This window comes from Amphiura filiformis, chromosome 20 (genome assembly GCF_039555335.1).
Source record: "Amphiura filiformis chromosome 20, Afil_fr2py, whole genome shotgun sequence".
Lineage (NCBI taxonomy): Eukaryota > Metazoa > Echinodermata > Ophiuroidea > Amphilepidida > Amphiuridae > Amphiura > Amphiura filiformis.
This window is the reverse complement of record NC_092647.1, coordinates 46,932,409-46,954,403: the sequence shown is the minus strand read 5'-3', so window position 1 is coordinate 46,954,403 and position 21,995 is coordinate 46,932,409. Positions and strand designations below refer to the sequence as shown.

Genomic DNA, 21,995 nt, shown 5'->3' with positions numbered 1-21,995 from the left:
TTACATACCGTAGGGCGCATATGTGCTATCATAGCCTGTAATAGTACTCGACTGCTCAGTGCCAAAAGTGGGTAAATGCAAATAGCTGCCCTGTGAGCATTTGGCAATTTACACACACATATTTGATCTCATAGCTATGACCACTTTTAAATAAATTAAAATATCAATTCCATGTGGAACTGTATAGCGGCTCCATATTCAGTTCATTGAAGGTGTGAAATTCTTTTGGAGCAGTCACCTAGATATCTCTTAATTTGTTGGCATGAATTCATAGGCAACAGAAGCAGGGTGATGCACCCTAAAAATCCTAATAGAAGAAAATGAAGCAGTAATTGCCCTGCGCAGCTTACTCTCAGCCCAGAAAACATGTTTTGGGCCATAGCACAACGTTGGATGCTTTTTCACATGGTACGCATGCAAATGTCCCAGTTAAAGCGGCACAAAATATGCCCCCCCTAAATTTTGTTCTTCAACTGATAGTAGTACAGGAGACAGCACTGTTGTCTATGTGGAGCATATTTACATCTTGTGCTATCATCTGAAGATAGCAACAGTATCTGGGAAAATTTCAAATATTGTGCTATCTACTGGAGATAGCACTGATATCCATGAAAATTTCAAATATTGATAGCTTGTGGGGTTGACTGAATAGTGTCTCCACTAGAAAATAAATGTGTGAGTTATAGTACCTACCGCAAATCTCTATTTTTTCTTGATAATCTAAATGCCTTTATGGTTTTATTATGCTAAAACACATATCTGCAAACTTACAAGAAATAATACACAAGTAACACATGTTTACTGTATAGAAAAACTGCAGAAGCATTTTTATTAAGGAACAAATGATACCGTATGTACGTATAGTACAATATACACATATTGTTTAGTGCAAAATAATAACAGCCTCAATTCAAGCCTCCTAAAACAATAATAATAATTGATTTTAGGAGATATATAATATATACTTTTATTATATTTCTTCATCGTTCACTTGATTGGTAAATGAATCTCTTTTTTTTTCTTCTCCAGATTCCATAGCAGTGACAGGGAAGGTTATTATCACTTTATAATTGTTTATAATTTATAATTGTTTGTTGGTTTGTACACTATTACTCCAGTAAATTTGGATGAAGTGTTAAACAAAGAGATTAGATTCAAAGAGTACCAACTCCGCCATGTTTGCGTGTCGCTCATAGAGGGCAAATAGTGTACCGCCAGATTATTTTGCCACGCGCCTGACAAACTTTTGTATAAATTGAGTGCTAGTTGGCATCTGTGGTTTGCATTCTGCTGCATTGGGCTATTCCAGTTGAAATCCATACACCCCCCTATGGAAAACATGACTTGATCTCCCACACGGGTGTGAATTTCAAATGGGGTTACCTGAATGGGCGACTTCATTTGAAATCGACATCCCCCTGTGTGGAAGATTGAGGCCATGTCTTCCATAGGGGGTGTATGGATTTCAGCTGGAATAGCCTAATTTGTGGCTACATGTATGTGTGCAAAGCATGGACAAGCCTTTGTAATGTGCATGTATAAACATGCAAATTGTCGTTCATTTAGAGCTTTTATCAGTAAATGTTGGAGGCACGCTATTTTGGTTACTATGCATAACAAGCCAATATGGCAGATTTATTTAGAGTATTTATTCTGAGTATGGACTCTTTAGAACCTCTTTGGTATGAAAAAATGAACACATAGAAGCCGATTTGTTCACATCATAATGGTTAAATGTGCAAAATAATTGATTTGATCACCTCAATTTCACCAAAATAATATTGGGGTGATTTTTACCAAAATCGGAATTAAAAGATGGACGTTTGTATCAAACCACCATAATTTTTTCATTTCTGTTAACTGTATTTAATAAAAATTTGAATGTTCACTTATTTTGTATATCATCAGACAAGGTGCAGCAATACTCAATTCTGAGGGATGCATTGTATCTAATGAAGATGAAGATTTTTACCATAATCAGGATTAAAAGATAGAAATTTGTATCAAAACCTGCCTTATTTTATCAATTCTTTCAATCGTATCTAAACTTGATTTGTAACCAATCAGCTCATCCTGCATGATTGCACCACATACATACATGTAAATTCTGCAGTGAGAGTTCATTGTCTTACGACAAATAGGTGCACATACATGTAGTCTGGTATAAACTGAAACACTAGGATCCACAACATGCTCATCTATCAGGGCACATTTCTTTAACCCCAATACAGTTGCACATTCATTGAATGACCTTTGGAAATTTGGGTACACAACCTCATACTCCGCAACTTGAGGTCAAATTTTGCTCTCTGATTGTTTAATATTGAGGTTATTGAACTATGGCATTGGGATGAGGCCATTGTGGTCCATAGTGAAAGTACATTAATTTTTATCACATCAAAAATTATTCAGCAGCTGGTAGGAAATTGGGTCACATGATTGAAAGAGTTCATTGTACTATAGTTGACAGAAATAGTTTAATATGAACTGACTACATAGTGTTCATTTTTTGTGTGGAAAAATTTCAACCTTTTTTCGAATCCTGCCTAACCTTAAATTGTAGGGGCCTACTGAGCATCTGTCATCATGTGGGACAGTTTTTTCAAGTATTTTTTGCCCAGTTTTATAAAATCTTGCCCCCTACCCCTGGACAAATTCTGGCAATGCCACTGCAACTTGCCCCACTGGCCACCAAAGGTCAGTACTCATCTGGGGTAGGTGATACAGAGGTATTCCATGTGCAAGGTTGCGGGTTTTGTATTAAGTCGCTTCTTCAGAAAAATTGGCTCTTGTAATTTAGATTTATGCCCAATTTGTGATATAATCTCACTGTCACTGCACTGAAATATGTTCTTCATTCAATCTATCCCTGTACACAATGTATCATAGAACATATACAGGGTACTATATACTTCTTCTTGTATGATCTGTAATGCAAATGGATGCCTGCTATACTCTGTCCAATCTAAAGTAGCAAAAGATGACATATGAAGTTGCATTATTTTACAATATGTTGTTTGTCATAGCAACAATCTTGCAGACAAACCACATAATATGCAGTGTCTGTCAATAATTAAATATTTCAAGTACCCGATGGTTTGAAAATATCGTATCACAAGTATCGAGATTCTCTCAATTTTTTTAAACAATCACATTTTGCCTGTGACTGTCCAGAAAACACTTGTCTGGGACACTGTTAGTACGCTACCAATTGATGCATTAGTTGCAAAGTTACTTCCTGGATAAATTGCAGCCAACAATAGATTCACAATTAGAACGCGGTTGGTAAACAAATTTGATTGTCTCAAGTAAATTGAATGTTTCTGTGATAATCGAATGTATTTAACAATCATCAAGCTTGATAATACTCAATCACATCAGTGCCTTCAATGTACATGTTCATACACTTCAAGTTGGACAGAGTATAATGAATTTACAAAATTACCAATTTATGTCTACTACTTCTACAATGCAATATTGTTCATGGGCTTTCACAACTCAAAACATATTAAAATGTTAAATCTAACAGACAATACAATCAAAAATTTCATATTGGGTGCAAAATATACTATTTTTTTCTCTCATTTTTTTCCCAGCATTTGGTTATTTTAAAATCGGCCAATATCATAGTTTGAAACTCGTAATGAAGGACACACATCTACTAAGACAAAGTTTGAAACAGTCACGACTTTCACAAAAAAATAACCATTTTTATCAAACAGAAAAGAAAAGAAAGATGAAAGGAAGTTAAACCCAGTTTAACCAGATTTAAACCCCAGGTTAAACCTGGTTAATTTAGAATGCAGAATAGTTAGGTGTACAAAAGGTCAATTAATGGAGACACAGATATTTCCGCCTGGGGAAAAATATGTATTTTTGTACTTGGTACAATTTACATACATGGCAAACTAGAAACACCTTCTGTTAAAATCTGGAAATACCTTCATTGACTTCATTGCATTCACTTTAAGTTGAGGGTTTTTGTATCAAATACATCTTGCGAGGGATGTTTGCACCCCAATATCTAGGACGTACATTTGTTTGACATCAATTGCTATTAATTATAATCCAGTACTTCTTAATTAGGAAAATAATATAAGGTACACTTGAAAAATTGCAGTCTAGGACTTAGTTGTGGTACTAAATTTGCTTTATATATCCCATCTAAAAAAGCAATGTTACTATAAAATGGGTGAACGATAAAAACAAGTGGTACATTAGACTTAAATTTGGAATGGTGATGGTGGTGGTGGGATTTTATTTCATATAATGCCCTAATTATATTAAAGACAAATTGATATTTCTAGATGAATTTCCCATACTTGCTACACACACTTTATGCATCTATAGCACCTCTTAGGGGTCATCAAATGTCAAAATTCAGATATGTACCCATACTAAGAAGTCGTTGTTTGTGTCACTTGCTCTGGAAGAAAAAGTCAAAAAAACTTTGACCTCAAAGTTTGTTGAAACAACTCACAAAGAAGTGGATACCTGATTATAACAATATCCGACTGTTTTCTCATTAGGAAGGGAATAAAACCAACTTTATCATCATCCTAGTTTGATGCCATTGTCATGGCAACAAGTAACAAAAACCCCTGCCTGGGTCAATTTCCTTTTCTTCTCTGATTTCATATTGATTATCATAAATATTAAATATCTAATAAAGTGTTTCACATCAATACCTTATAGGCTTATAATCAAGTTTGTGGGCAAATTTACATGCTTTTTTAAAATGTTTAATGGCACACTTAACTTGGCACTGGGGCATGTCACAGCAGCTGAAAGGGGTATCCCATCATGCATTGCAGTATATCTGCATGCTCCATAGCAAATGTATACAAAATATAAACAAGAGCCGCTTAGATATTGAGAGCTATGGATAGTTTCACAATACTTCAGGGGTCATACTTTTCCAAACAAAAAGTCTAAGCTCCCCTGATTTAAGCGAGTAATTGAAAGTTGAAGTGAGGGATATTGTGTACATTTTCTATGACACATTTAGTTCTATTATGGTACCGCAAAGCATAATGGGATACTCCCTTTAGCTGCACATGTATGAGTGTCAACATATAATCAATGGTCAGTCAAATATGGACTAATACTTGTAATGAATTAGTCGGGGGAAAAGCAGAAAAACGGAGGCCATCCTCACTTGGTAATGGCCATGACATCTGACCTCTGAATGGGTAAATGCAGATAGAATGACAAAATTATCAGGGCTAGCTCTTTCTCGACTCACTCATGGCGGTGTTAAGTTTGACAAATTTTGAGTTGTCTGTTTGTTAGAAAGTCTAAATTATTTCAACTATGTAGCTTTGAATACTTTGTGTCAAAATATTTTGCTGTTTTTGCTTTGGAGAAATAACCCCGGAAGTATTACACTTGAACTGGAAAGAATGACCTTTGACCTCATGTTGACACTCACTCAATAATATGCATGGTAACATTTAATATTGTTTTATCTACAAAAAAGGATATTGCGTTATTTTTGGAAAAAAACCAGCCGACTGATAAAAGACAAATATGAAAATTTGGACACCTAACACTAACATACAATACATTATATGTAAGGTCCACCGGACAACAATAGCGTTATTAAAAAAAGTTCATTCTCAAGATTTGATTTCAACAAAGTTCTAATAGTTTTTTAGTTCAGTTTTCTTTTTTTCTGAACAATTAAAGTTTTTGGTGGGCAAAGAATGATACAACATGTAATGAGCATGTACCTCATCACTTGAAAGCGAATTATTAACATACACCTCCATGGCAACATGTTTTCATGTTTCCATGGCAACATAATTAATCCAATGAAGGATCATGCCTAAATCAAAAGATATTTCAGACAAGTTTCTTTCAAGTAACGATACAAAGTTCTGTAAAAGTAGAAATTTTCTCACAATTGGTTTTTCACGCTTTTTCAGTTTTGAACTGTTTTCCTTGTTTTGAAATTTGCAATTCTACTATCCCTTACATTGCCCTACACACTAAAGGAATAAATTTGTGTGTTGTTATTTTCGCAATAGCAGCTTGGAATATGAAAGCGTGAAAAAAAATGTAGTGAAAATTTCCACTGTTACAGTATGGTGAGTTATGTACTGCGATATCACCACTAATGATAATGTTTATGGTCTTTGTATAATGCAAGACCTTGCTTTGTTACTGTACATGCTTTCAGTGATTTTGCATCGAGGCCCTGCCTGCCTGCGTTGAACACTAGTGTACCCAGAACTGAGGGACACCAGGAGCAGAGTGACTCCTAATAACCCAAATTAGGCTGATTTTGTATAAAACGCCGGGCTGCATGTGCACCCTCCACACTTCCCGCCCTGGGATCCCTGCATTTATTTTTGTGTATTTCAGCTTTTCAAATGTAATGCTCATGAACATATACATTAATTTGCAATAGAACAAAAAAGTTTGGCCAGGAATTTTATTCTAGATGGAAGCTTATAACCACAGTTCATCAGTATGGTTAGATCGTATTCAACAGGCAAGGCCCCTACGCTACAATATTTCAGTTAGTTAATCTACACGGACAGCAGTTTTGCTGTGATTTCTTTTATAAATAGGTGACATTGTTATTAATGGGATAGAAAACTTCTTATTGACATAATACTAGAAACAGTTTGACAAAGTGGGTTGGTTGTTATATTGCTGGCCATACCCATGGAAGATAGCCTAAATCCTGATGGCGGCCCTCTAATGCAGCAAAGCATTATTCTACCCATAAATGGCCATATGACTGTGTATTGGCCCTACATATTCAGGACTGGAAGGACTTAGTCTACATGAAAGATACAAGGCTCAAACATTGGTAATCCAATTGTAAAATGCATGGTTCGATGTGATGCCTAGGAATAAATTATAAACATGGACTCTGCACTCTAAAAGATTGTACATGTGTGATGTTGGCTATTCATACGATTCAGGATGCTTGCACTGTACAAGTTGTGGTTTAATGTTATTAAATATGATCAATAAGAAAAAACTCAAAAGTTGCCTGATAAAAAGTTTCTTTTTATACAATTTCGTCTCTACGGAATGTCAGCCAAACAACTTTCTTTCGGACAAAGCCCACATAGATTGGAAGATCCCCTGCCACAATATCCAAATGTTTCCCCTACAATAAATCTGTATCACTTCAGATATGCTTTAATTTGACTCACCATATTTGAAGAAGTAAGCCTACCCTGGGGAGCCTACCAACACTATCAAATACAGGTATTTTAATATTAAAATAGATTTGTGCATCGGAAATTTCCTATTAAAGAAATTAGTACTAGTACTAATTAGGTCAGTCCAGATATTAATTTGAGGTCACAAATTGTGAGCTATTATAGACAAAATCAACAGGTCTACATACATGAAACCAAAGAAGTTTGACTAGGAAAGTCATGACTCCATATTGCCCTGCGTATATTACACTATATGGTCACTCTACCAAATTGGATTGTCACATATAGAGACTAAAATAACGTACCTCCAGCATTTTTGTCAAACACCTGAACTCAAACAATAATTTGCATCTTACATTTGCATCAACAGGTGCATATATGCAAGGCTTGGTGCACATACATCGGCACAACCTGTAACATGCAAATTGCAAAGAGGCAATCAAAGTTTTCTGAGCGCACATAGAAAACATTCTGGAGATACAATAGACCTTTCAGAAAGTGACACACAAAATATGGCAGAATTCACACTCTCTCAGTCCGACTTCTTTGATACCTACATAAATCCAAACTTTGCCATTGTGACAGAAGACGGGCAGTATTAGAATGAAAGGATACTGAGCATACTGCACAATTTTGAAATCATGTTAGCAAGCTGTATTATTCCATTGGGGTATTCTAACATTTTAATTGGGATGTTGATCTATAATTATAAAGCCATTAATTTTGCTACAAGTGAATTTCATCTCTCTATGTTTGCAGTTCAACCAATCAAGTGCTTCATAATTCTGTTATAGTAACTTGTTACCATAGCAACATAACAATACCAATTTGCCTTATTTGTACCATATTCATCAGTCCTTCAGATTATCCATCCATACCCATTGGATATCTTTGTCTAACAAAAATGTACTTTGTGACAACAAAAGAGTCCATTATTTATACTTAAAGTAATCACCTTTTATTGTCACAAAGTCCATTTTACAACAATTCATTAACATTTTTTGTGGATTATTAATTAATAAATCCACACATATCACATACACAAACCAATAAACCTGATATACTTTTTAAACTGTACAAAGACATATATTTTTATATTTTTCCTTAACTTTAATACAATGAAACTCATCACATTAACCACTTCACATACATCAATAGTCATGATTTAAAAAAAACACCTTGCTAAAGCAAAATTATTTAGCCAGTCATTCCCTGAATTGAAGAAACCATGTTAGTAGAGGTCACAAACTTACTGAAGCACAACCAGATTCCTTCAGTACGGGTACTACTTTGTCTACTCTGTGTATACCATAGCGTACCCACCTGATCACTATGTACTCCTCATCTAGCTAAGCTACTCAAACTAATCATTTGTATCTTATCTTTTGTACTCAGTTCACCTACAAGTATGTTTTGCTCTGGTATAATGTCTACCTTGTTTTCAGTGTCCAAACTATCCGTCTTAACCTTGTTACTCAATATGATACCTCCAAAAAGGGCTGTCTATATAATAATTGGTTACCAGTTTGACTATACACAGCTATCACCCAACAGGTGATTTCTCCCTACATTGTACTTAGATACATCAGACATTATTTTGTGGTACATGTATACCCCGTGTCACACTGAGGTTTGTAGTGACATCGAAATGCCTCTCTGTATAATAGAGAGATCATTCCAATTATACCGCCTTTACAAAAGGAGCAAATTATGCTGTGATTCCGAGAATGGCGTGTACGTTTGAAAGCAACGCAGCCTAAAGCATGCATGACATCACTACCAAATTTGATGCGACACAAGGTCTAAAAAGGACCTCTTTGAGGTACAACACAGCTGGTACTGAGTGATGAGACACTTGGATTAGCAATTTTTTAGATTACCCACACTGAAGGAATCTGGCTGTGATTACTATCTTGGTGTACATTATGTACTAATACTCTGAACTAAAATAATACCAATAAGGTATTATGATGATAATAAGACCCAACGAAGGGTTGTTCCATACACTATAGGAAAAAAGGGGCTAGGGTTTGGAAGTTTGAGAACAAAAATAAATGCAGTCTATGATTTGCTGCTATGCCTAAACTTTGACTATTCATATTGAGCTGTTCCAATTGAAATTCATACCCCCATGGAAGACATGTCATTAATCTCCTACACAGGGGTTTCAATTTCAAATGGAGTCACCCATTCAGGTAAATCCATTTGAAATTCACACAATCACACTCCCTTTGTGGATGATTTAAGTCATGTCTTCCATAGCGGATGTATGGATTTCAACTGGAATGACCCATATTGTAGGAAGTATTGAAACTACCAGCAACATCAGCAACTGTAAACAACCAACAAAGGATATTCTCTCGTAAAGTGTTTGAATTTCAAACATCATTAGTTACATTACAACAATTGAATGAACCATCTACTATTGGGCATGTTGGTACTCAACTCTATGCATAATATGTGACCCAATCTGATTCACTCAGGCTAAAGTCTGAAATTTTGAAAATTGAGTTACTACCATTACTATCTTGCTCAATACTTACACTTACTGGTGTTGAATCCCGGGTCTCTTGAATACTTGGTTGCAAAGTTATGAAACTTTTATAGTCAATTTTCTTATGTTTTTCTTGTTGTTTTTTTCTCCTCATTTTTGCCTATATCTCAGTTTCCTTATTGCCAACTTAAGCCTGATTGGACCAGATCTGGTCACATATAGTTTCCAAATTTGTTTTTTGTTTAAAAATGACAATTCTCTAACATTTTGATTACATACCGTATTTCGTCAAATAGTCGCCCCCCCCTCAAATAAACGCCCCCACCACTTTTTTCAACCAAGATGTTTCAAAAATGCAGATATTTCCATGCTATCTTGTGTAGTAAGCTTACCAAGTTGCGCACATGGTCGATAATAGCGTCAATAATTGGCGAAAATCTGGATCAGAAACCCGGAAATGAGCCAGAAGTCAGTGTTTCTAGTTCATCATTTTAGCATGTGTTTTTAGTTTACATAATGATTTTAACGGGAATTATCGTTCTAAAATTGACCTTGAATAAACGACCCCCCTTGGGAAAATGTAACGCCCCCGGGGGGCGTTTATTTGACGAAATACGGTATATCAGTATTGAGATAAATAGAATCATCTAGGTGTGGCATTGGTAAGTTGCTATAGCAACATGTCCCCTCCCTCCTGGTATGTGCTCTCCGCTCCTCTTTGCCTTTGTTTTGTGATAAATTCCTAACATCATCTCACTTATTATCTCACTTAGTTTGCTTTCTTTGTTTTTTGAAACATTTTTGAAGGAAATAATCAAATACATCTTAATGAAATTGCTAAAAATGCTCTTAAATCATGATTTTTATGTATTTTCCCTAAAGATATATTCCTGAAAATAAACCATTTCTAGAAATTGTCAGTTTTTCACCTGCCAATAAATAATCTAGAAAAACTGGCAAGCAGGTCTAGATATGTCAATCACCTTGTACTCTTCCTCATCACATGACAGTATATTATATGCCATGATCCTGAGGATAAAAAGTACATACTGACATCAACAAAATTGGAAATTAAAACTGTTTCTGGAAAAACAATCGGAAATAACAACTGTTTGGGTATAGAGCGTTGACACAATTTATGCGGTGATGAAATGCATGATAACATTTGAACATGTGTTATTTTTTATGTAGCTGCAACTTAATTTATATTCATACATCAAAAATGATGTTAATATATGTATAGATGATGAGAGATGTTTTTATTCATTTTTTCATCACGTTTGTGTCTTATATTTTCAATTGGCCTTGCAAAAACATCATATAAGGTTGACAATTGCAATTCTAGTTGAAATCCATACACCCCTGTAGAATACATTACCTTAATCTTCCACACAGGGGTGTAGATTTCAAATGGAATCACCCATTCAGGTAACCCTATTTGAAATTCACACTCCTTGTGTAGAATATTAAGCTCATGTCTTCCAGAGTGGTGTATGAATTTTAACTGAAATAGTCCATTTTAAGCCAGGAATCAGGATTAACCTTTTTTGGGAGGGTAGGGGAGGGGAGGGGAGGACATGGGGAACTTTCCTGTTTAGGGGGAAAGAAGGGCATGGGAGCAGAACTTAAAACCTTGAGATAGAAGCTTGAAGGCATTTGAGGTTTTCACATTTTAAAATCTTCCCTCGTATCAAAATTTAATTGTTTTCCTGAAATGTTCTTTTCCTTAAAATTCAAAAGCCTATCTGCAAATCAAATACATTTGCACTAATTTACATCTTTTGTAGATTACAAATTTTAATAAAAATGTCAAATTCTTACATTTTTGAAACCAAATAGGACAATTTATTTTTTGATGAGTAAGCTGTTAACAACCCATATCCGTAGAGGCAGCAAAGAGAGAGCGGAACAGAGAAAGCTAGAGCAAGCATACAGACGGTAAGGGATCATGGCCCAGATACATAAATATGATATGCAGACTATACCTGATCTATCTCATGACAACCAGACAAGCACCCAGATGTAATATGCTGCAGTTGTTTTATAGTACTTACATAAACGACGATATAAGGGAATAGAACATTATCAGCCATATCAGTAGATTTTTTTATTGTTGAGATAAAATATAATAGAACATTTTATTCTGGTTTGGATTTTCATTGCTATGCATTTGATTTTCCCCAAACTATGCTTGACAACACAATCTCTATGGCACAGTTCTTTAACTTCCATATGCTTGTACACTTCTCTCATGACCTTGGATGTCTTGGGTACCAATGAAGATGGGAGAATGATGAATATTAAATTATGCCACTGGAAATTATATCACTTTGACTCATATAGTGGAAACCAGACCTTGCACTTCAAAATGACAGATCAAACTTGCGATGTAATTTTCAAAATTGTGCTCATATCTTACACATCCACACTTCATTCACCATTCAAAATGATGTTGTACCTTTTACTTGAATGAAATCACTGTGTTATTGGGCATGAGATCACAGAGCCATTCCAGTTGAAGTCCACCTTCCCTCTATGGAAGACATTACCTTTATTGTCCTCACAGGGTGTGTGATTATCAAATAGTATTGAAATCTACACCCCCTGTGTGGGAGATGGAGGTCATATCTTTCATAGGAGTGTGTGTTTCAACTGGTATAGCCCAATTTGGCTCACAGTGAATTTAACCATGAAAACTCACAATTTCATTTGCAATGGTATAAAAACAATCTCCTCAATTTAGAATCATAATTTGACTCCTTTAGTTTGTCAACAGTTGCTAATGTTGCCAGTTTCATTTTGAGCAGCCCCTTAAGACATGTCTGGGAGAATAGTGGTGTCACATATGACAAATAGAAAACTATCAAATTTGTACACAGTATGATGATAATAATATAAAAGCAAACCAACTGTTTTGCACAGGCAAGAAGTTTCAGCCAAGTTGTAAAACCAATACTATCAGCCTTATGAATGTTATATGTATAATGAGTGATTAAAAACCATACAAATTTGTAGTGCTACTACACTGTGCAAAAACCGATATGCGCCAACTTTTTGTTTGCAAAATATACAGTAGAGTTTAAAGTGTTTTTGTACATATGATTAAGATGAAGCAGTTTTATTATATATAGCCAGATCGGCCTTATAATATATCTTGATGTCGATCCAAAACATGAAACAAATATTTCCAAAGGCTCTGAAGTCATTTGTGGGAAATTGACATCGTAACAATTGGAGCAAGAATTTCCATTAAAATGCAATGTCAGGGATGCCATGTTTTATTTTCACATAGAAGTTCGAGAGCAGATATTGATTGAGAAAAGGACAATTATGAAACAAAACTTTGCAACACTTATGGCCTGATTCTTTTGGGCAGATTAACCATTTAAATGCTTTCAATACAACTAAACTAACACATACAAATTTGTAACACATCTCCAAAAAACACTTACTAAAAGAACCTTGTTACTTTAAACCTTTTAACATTGAAGGAGCAGTACTTGTGATGTATTCAGGGTATTATCAGATAGAACTGATATCAGCCTGTTTTCACAAAGACTTGCAATCAATCGTAAGTTAGGTGTAAAATCTATTCAAGCACTCTTGAGATCAATCTTACGTCTTGGTGAAATGGGCCACAGGACACCTACATATCACACAGGTTCTGCCTATTTTTAAGAAAGAAAATATCGACTTAGGGAGTGTTCATAAATACTTTGGTGGATTGGAAAATATAGGGGGATCAAAAAAATGTTGGTCCTAAAAAAGGGGATAAAAAATATTCAGTCCTTAATAGGGGATTAAAAGAATTTGAGGGTTTTTAAAGTATGGGGTAAACATTTTACCCGCTCCATGCGCATGAATGTTAAGTATTCAATCGTGTACTCTCAAGCTTCAAATCAACAAAATTTGTGCACTTTACAATTTGGAACACTGTAACTCTTATGAAGAATAATTCCAAATGGTCATTTTTTAGCTAATGCATTAATAACATATAGTTTCATTTTTTAAATCCACCCTTTTTTAGAGGGGATCTAAAAACTTTTGATGCCGGAGGTTCCAACATTTCCAACCCCCCCCCCCCACCAAAGTATTTATGAACACTCCCTTACAACAGGTACCACTAAAATATGAGTGATTCCTAGGTTCCACTAGTATCTCTACATGCTCATATGTCAATACACAGTTCTTTAACCTCAACATACTTGTACAGTCATCAAATGACCTCTACATGTGTTGGGTACAAAAACTCATATTCAACAACTTGAGGTCATATTTTTAATTATCAATGTTGAATGGAAGTTAGTGAATTGTGTAATTGACTATGAGACTATTTTTGTATGATAGCGTGGCAAGGAGGACTGCAATGAGGTACAGGACACCTGTTCAACTCTTTTCATCAATGTAGGTATCTAACCTATGATATCATGTACAGTTCCATCTGATTTTACAGGAATACATCACATATTTGTTAACCTTTTATTGTATGATGGCACTCTCAACACTACATGTGGCCTTAAACCCAGATTATTGTGAAACATGGATATGCTGTTGCTGAAAGGTTTTTGTACTTACATGGTGCAATGCTTGATGAGCATATAGATTTGTACAAATCCAATGCGCTATTGCAGTTGAAATCCATATACCCCCTGCCATTTATGCATGGAGTGTAAATTTCAAATGGGGTTACCTGAATGGGTGACTCCTTTAATATCTACACGCCATGCCATCCATAAGTGCTGTATGTTTTTCATCTGGAATAGCCCAATACACCATTATCATATTGGTCTTAAACAACTCTCAGCAAGTACATGCCCATGTTATTCAGATCACCAATGAATTCAAAAGGAGAATATATGCATACCTAGGCAGCCATGTTGCTAATGGAGTCTGAATGATAATCGTTGTGTGCAATTATGTACTTGATCACAATCTTTGCGCAGAATACCATTTTCCAAACCCTGCAAATTCCTTCCATATGACACTTAATACCATTCTATTTTGGTCGTTGGTGAAAAATTGCCAGGGTGCAACTTACATTGGTCACCAACCTTGCCAATACAATATAGTGTATATCCACATCAGTTCTCCTTTTTTGAAATCTTTGCAAGCCACTCGCAATATGAAGACAGCCTGAAAATCTGGGGTTTTTTTCTTGCATCAAGCAACAACAACTAATTACCATACCAATAAGTGATCAAAGTTACACAATGAAATGTCTTGCCAAAGCCACCAATAAATTTACATTACTAACTTTATGCTTTTATCACTTTTTAATCAATGATACTTCTCAAAATGCAATACAATTTTCCTTTAAAACTTTTGGCTGCAATACAAACTAATCTGACTTTTTTCCATTTCATTTTCACATTCATAGCTACTTTCGGTGACCAAAAATGGGCCAATTACTATAAACTAATTACAGGGCTTGTAATAAATTTAAATTAATCAAAATTTGGCAAAGAAATTCATTATCACAGCACATGGCAACTATTGGAAACATGATAGGAAAGGTGAATCTAACAGGTTTTATAATTTGAATAAAAAAAATATGGAAAAAATAAAATAAAATAGAGGAAAATAAAATAATAATAACTACATATTAGAATGGCTAAAAAGACTCTTAATAAAGAGGAACTTTTGAACTAATAGAAATTTGTTAACACTGTCCAATACTAGAGACATTCACAAGAGTTTTGTCGTATCACCATCAGCTGCACTTAAATGGCATAGGAGGTTGGTTGGATCAATCAAGGCCAACGAACAAACAAACAAACAAAACAAAACACAATAAAATAGTTTTTGTGGGTTTGTCAATTCACACTTGTGATTTTCAAGTGTGTAAATATCAGCATTGTCTGTGATTGGCTGGTACAAACAGCAACAAAATAATAATGTGTGCTTGTTTACACATAGTTTTCTCCAGTGATGAGCTGGCCTGTTCAGTTTGGTCAGCATTGTGAATTCACGCATGTCAAGCAGCATACATACTTGTGTGCATGCTCAGTGACAGTCTGGCGATGGAACGAAAGAAGACGTCCATTTCACGTGCAGAGTCCAATTGGTAAACAATTCAAGCACCATTTTATCACCATGTGTTGTTCTTTTTTGAGTACTGAAGTATATTTTATACATATCAGTCAATCAGACGCACGTTTAATTCTAGGCCTATCTATCAACAGTCTGATTACCGTCTGTGACTAACTTCATATGCATTACAACGGCCCCCTGATGCAAACCGCGAGCAGTCCGGCTTATTTCCGGCTACCGGGAACTAGTTGTATCAGGTACTACAGGTACATCTGACTGCAGTCTCGTAATTGTCTGCATATTTTGTATCACAGATGGCGTACTCGTTGTCGGCATTGACGGTTCTCCCAAGTCCCTCATCACCTGCTGGCCTAGTCACAATTCCAGCGGCCACGAACCCCACTGCTGTGTCGGACTTGATGTTGACGTAAGCTCTAGGTAACTCGTGCTAATGGTGCGCAGAGTTGGCATACACATTAGGACTTGGGCTAGTAGGCCTGGTTCCTGGACATGATTTTGGGCTAGGATATAGGCAAAACAATTCAGCACCTTTTCTTGGAGCTCTTCCACCTGCATCTTGTGTCTCAGACCTTGATGATCTAGGTAACAAATAAAAATGAAAAATAATCCAATTAAGAAGTGGTTCTATAAATTACAAGGTGTAAATGTTTCAGTGATTAGAACATGCAGATATTATACTTTAATCTGTCATGTTGTCAAATTGAGCCATTATTTGTGACAGAATAACATGCTGTACCTATCACCAGTAAGCTTAGATGTACGTGAATTTACAAATAAGCATGCAACCACCTGCGCACTTCACTGACATACCAGTTTGTAAAGAGAATGCGACCTTCGGCACAGTGGCTGGGTCTTTCTGTACATTTGAATGCAAAGGCAGAGGATTTGGTCATACTTGGTATCTTGGCATGGTGGTGCCCATTGCATGGGTTACAAGCATAGTTATGAATATGCCTAAGCTTAATGATCATACAAATAGAGTTTGTTTTCCTTAGCAAACATATGCATAGCCTCAAGACTTCCACTGACCATGGATTTGGAATATGCCAGAAGAATGGCTGTGGCTGGAAGTGCACAGGTGCAGACAAGCTCATTGTGAGCATTAACAAGTATGTTTGGTCATTTTGTTAAGTAAGGCTAATCTCGCACACAAGCTCATTGTGAGCTCAAAACAAGCTCACTGCAAGCTTCAAAATATGCTTGTCAATTTGTAAGTAATTTGTAAGTAAGGCTAATCTTGCCTGATGGTAGAAGTATATAAAGGAATCAAGAAGCACACAAGTTTATCACGACTGTATAATAAGTATACAAAAGCTCTCCTGATTCTAGTAGTACAAAGACTCATGAACACATAACAAACTTGTTGCACCTTATACCTGCCATTTGTAAGGCTTATCTCACATGATGCTTGAAGTACAAAGACTCTACCAAGCTTGTCATGAACTCATAACAAGCTTGTTGCAGTTTATACCTGCCACAAGTAAGGCTTATCTCACATGATACTTTAAGTACAAAGACTCTACCACGCTTGTCATTCACTCATAATGAGCTTGTTGCAGCTTATATTTCAGTGCCACTTGTAAGGCTTATCTCACATGATGCTTGAAGTACAAAGACTCAACCAAGCTTGTCATGAACTCATAACGAGCTTGTTGCAGCCTATACTTGCCATTCACTATATCGCTCATTCTACAAAATCCGGTGCCAATCCACTAAAAAAATAGAAAAAATAAAAGTTGTTCAAAAAGACCTGCTTTTTGTGTTTTTTAAAAGTAAATGTATCACTACTTTCAGATGTAAAAATTGCCAACACCACTTGCATATTTTTCTTTCAGGAAGTCATGATGTTTTTTAACACTAAAACTCAATGTAATGTGAGCTACGTTACCGACTATAAAATGGGCTGGTTTTACTCAATCCAAGGTCATAAAAAGCAAATTAAAGATCACTTGAGTGAAATGTAAAACAGATTTCACCATTTCATAGAAGTTTTGAAGATGCTTAAATGAGTGTGTAACGTAGCTCACAGTAACGTAGTTCACTGGTTTTTAATGTTTTTAATGTGATTTGCGAACGTTAGAACGTTATGTCGGTTAATTCTACTATAAATGGAATTCGACCACTGGTAGCTTTCACATATTATTAGGAAGTACATGCAATACAAGTGCATACTATAGAATCCTGGTAACGTAGCTCACCAATCTTAACATGGTCGGTCGAAATTTCAATGTTTACAACATTTCTATGCCAAAATGCTACAGCATCACGATTTTACTGTGATTTTAAAACCTATGAGTGTTTCCTTTCAAAACCGCAAATTACATTGATACCTCTGTTTTACTTCTTTCCAATAACGTGTTAAAAAGGGGTAACGTAGCTCACAGCATTTTGGTGGAAAGTGCAATTTATTTTAGAATTACACAAAGACATTTTAATCACTAAAAAATAATGTTGATAAACAATATGATGGTGCGTTATCTAATTAAAAAACAACAAATATGTAAAGAAATCGCATTTATTCAAAGAAAATATTCAGGGTTAGATGTGACACTTGAGCTGTGGAAACGCATTTTTAGCGATTTTGAGCCTTTGCAAGGGTTAATCAGGCTGAAGAAAGCATTTAAAGTATGGAAAACTATATATGTCCGTGTAGATCTCGTTGAGTTCTACCAGAAAAACAACATATTTGATGCCCTAAATGCTCGACAAAGTTTTTGTGGACCAAAGAATGGAAAAAAGGCTATTGGCACCGGATTTTGTAGAATGAGCGACATGCTTGAAGTACAAAGAGTCTACCAAGCTTGTCATGAACTCATAACGAGCTTGTTGGAACTTAAACCTGCCACTTGTAAAGCTTATCTCACCTGATGCTTGAAGTACAAAGACTCAACCAAGCTTGTCATGAACTTATAACGAGCTTGTTGCAGCTTAAACATGAACTTGCTACATGTGAGGCTCATCTAATGCTTGTAGTTACAGTACAAGACTCATCCAAGCTTGTCATGAACTCAAAACAAGCTTGTTATTCAAGCTTGTCATGAACTTGTAACAAGCTTGTTGCAAGCTGCAAATGTACTAGCCACTTTAATAAGTAATATCTCACCTGATGCTAGAAGTAAAAGTGCAGAGAATATGGCAAGATCTTCATCCCTCAGATGCATGGTGCTTAGGCTTTCAGCTAAACCAAATAACAACTCAAAGAACACGGCAAGGTTGAAATCTGTGACTGTTAAAGAAAAGAAAACAGGAACATTTTTAGAATTTTGACATAAAATGTGATCATTCTTGTGAACCTGATGTGAAATTGAAACATTTTCCAATCAATGATAAGCAAGAGAAGATATCTCACACTTCCCATAATGCATTTTTTCAATTTCAATTTTCTTTACTGATTTGCCATCTAGTGCAACACGGGCCAATTGTGAGGAAATGTACATTACTATTATTATCTGGCTGTGTCAATGGAAAACTTATTTTTAACCCTACTGTACCAAACATCAAAAAAGCTCAATTCACAAATCATCTGCAAATGCAGGTACCTCATGTGATGCGATAGCTTCATCATGCAAACATTCATATGGCCCGCACAGAAATCTTGGCTGGGCAAGGTAGACTCCTTTGGCAAGATGTGCGAGGAGTGTATGGGTCAAAACACCACCTGAGAAAAAGTTTTCTCTTCTTCTTTCTTTCTTTCTTCCTTGATTCTTTCCTCCTTCCTCGCCCAAAAGCTACTGGGTCATTAGGGTTATGTTACATTGATGTTGCAAACAGTATATCATTACCCCATATTTGAGCAGTTTTTATTGTCCCAAATTCACCACTTGCACTTTTGAACATTCAATGGAGAATTACACATAATTCACTAATCCAAATTTTTCACTTATCCAGCTAATGCTTGGTCCCATCACGGCCGGATAAAAGAGGTTGGTCTGTAATCTTCAAAAATACTTAAAAACCTAATTATGACAAATATCCCCATGCACAGCACATTAAATAAGCTAATGATTCAGCCTATAAGCTGCAACTCATTTTCTTCATCATTAATACTGTTGTCATCTTGCACTTTATGGGTCGTCACATGGATCACCTGACACACAAAGCGTCATTATTTTTCCAGATGATGCACAGACCTTCTCATTTTCCTCAGATGCTGAGATTAACTTGAAACAAATGTCACTAATTAATTACCATGCCCTACTTGAGTATTAAGAGGAGCATGGTTTATGTGTCACATTCACAGAAGTCGGTCACATCCAAAAAGTGCACAATTTAAAGGTTTCTTTTATAGCCTAATAGTCTTTAACTCTCTCCGCAATGGATGTGGACTGCAGACGACAAAAAAAATTAAAAAATTAAAAAATTTCAGAATTGTAAATTTTCATGATCATATTTGAAATCAGCATGAAAAATGCATTCAAATGAGTACAAACAAGCCTAGTAGTATTGTTTAATGGTTAAGATAGCTCTTGATATTTTCACAAAATATCTCAAACTTGGGACTTTTTATGTTGAAGCCTTTGGCTAGCATGCAGAGTATTAATGATGGGTAGTGATTTCATGACCTGTGAAGCATATTGCACTTTCTGTGGTAAGTTAATTGGAGCAATATTACAATTCCAGATTCTATTCAGATTAAAAAAATGCAAAATGATCCGACACAGGATTTTTCATGTGTCCACATTTACCAGTGCATGTTTATCAACACACCCTACATACACATCACAAAATACACCCCACTTGTGAAAGACCTACAAACGAGGACCTGCAACTTTTCCCCATTTAATCGTGGACCTTGCACAATGCACACCCAAAGCTAAGTGCCAACCTGTGGACCCATCTTTTTACTATCCAAACTGAGACATGACCCTACACCAGAAATAGAGACATGGTCTGCCCCCCCCCCCCCCCATACACTCATGGACTTGACCCTAAACCAGCAATAGATACATGGTCTGTCCCCCATATACTCATGGACTTGACCCTACACCAGCAATAGACATAGTCTGCCCCCACCTACACTCATGGACTTGACCCTACACCAGCAGTAGACATGGTCTGCCCCCGCACACACACCCCTTCCCACCTGCAAATGAGGACTTACAAATTTTTTCTATCTAACTGAGGACGTTGCACACACAAAGTTAAAGTGCCAACCTGTGGACCCATCAGACTTTTTACTATCCAACTGAGGCATGATCCTACACAAGCAATAGAGACATGTTATTACATGCAATTTTACTTTGTTTGCAACACACTGTTAAGTATGGAGAACCATGGACGTCCTCGGTTGCTCTGCTATTTTGTGGATGTTTGTCCTCATTGGCAGGTCTTGACACACACACACCCCGACACATTCGACCCAGTTCAGCAGTCCTTTGTCTTGCCCTGGTTTTCTGTATTAATGGGCTACTTTATGATATTTCACAATCATTCATGAATAAAACATCCTGGCATTAAAGTATGTATCTTTTTATTTCAGGCACTATAACCCGGCCCATGCGGACATGCACTGTCATATAAACAAAATTATACCAAGAAAGAAGAACCCCAAATATCTAAGTTGATCATTCTAATTACCATATATAAAAATCTACATGTTGAAAGCTTTGAAATGATTACAAACATGCCTAGTATTGGTTCAGTGTGTCCTCAATATTAGTTATACAATTCTGATTTTTCCTCCTACAAATTTGGTCATTTCTTGCATGATAGGTCTGGAGTCTAGAGCTGCCAATGAAGCATCACCAGGATTACTTATGATGCAGAACAACCAAGCACTTTCACTGCAGCTGTTGGAATAATAGTGCTCAGCACTATGTCGAGTCGTGTGATTTCGGTGTTAAAAGCAAACTTTCACTTGATTTTGTCTCTTGTGGGGTAAATAATGGGAAAAAGATGTTTTCATTTTTTTTATTTCGTGGGAAGTGGTAAAATCCAAGATGGCCGCTAAAATCCTATAAAACTGACTGACATATGCCAAAAAAGCTATATATCACTCTCAAAATATGCTAAAAATGTAAATTTCAAACACTGGAACTATGTAGGCTTGTGTCAGACACTCAAAGAAAGATTTAATATTTCTGGTTAAGTAGTAAAATCCAAGATGGCCGCTAAAATCCTATAAAACTGACTGACACATGCAAAAAAAAGCTATATATCGCTCTCAAAATATGCTAAAATGTAAATTTCAAACACTGGAACTATGTAGCCTTATGTCAGACACTCAAAGAAAGATTCGGGGTAAGTGGTAAAATCCAAGATGGCCGCCA

General features: G+C 36.0%; 1 protein-coding gene across 3 annotated transcripts in view; it reads right to left on the bottom strand.

Moving 5' to 3' along the window:
- Window positions 1-13,757: 13,757 nt before the first annotated feature.
- Window positions 13,758-21,995, bottom strand: part of LOC140141852 (uncharacterized) — a 625,910-nt gene continuing 617,672 nt past the window's right edge. For all 3 annotated transcript variants that reach the window (XM_072163721.1, XM_072163722.1, XM_072163723.1), the window contains 2 exons: window positions 18,830-18,952; window positions 13,758-16,304 (listed from right to left, as the gene is read on the bottom strand). In XM_072163721.1, coding sequence (XP_072019822.1) covers window positions 16,081-16,304; window positions 18,830-18,952 — 347 coding nt within the window. In that variant the 3' untranslated portion in view covers window positions 13,758-16,080. The remainder of the gene's footprint in view (window positions 16,305-18,829; window positions 18,953-21,995) is intronic.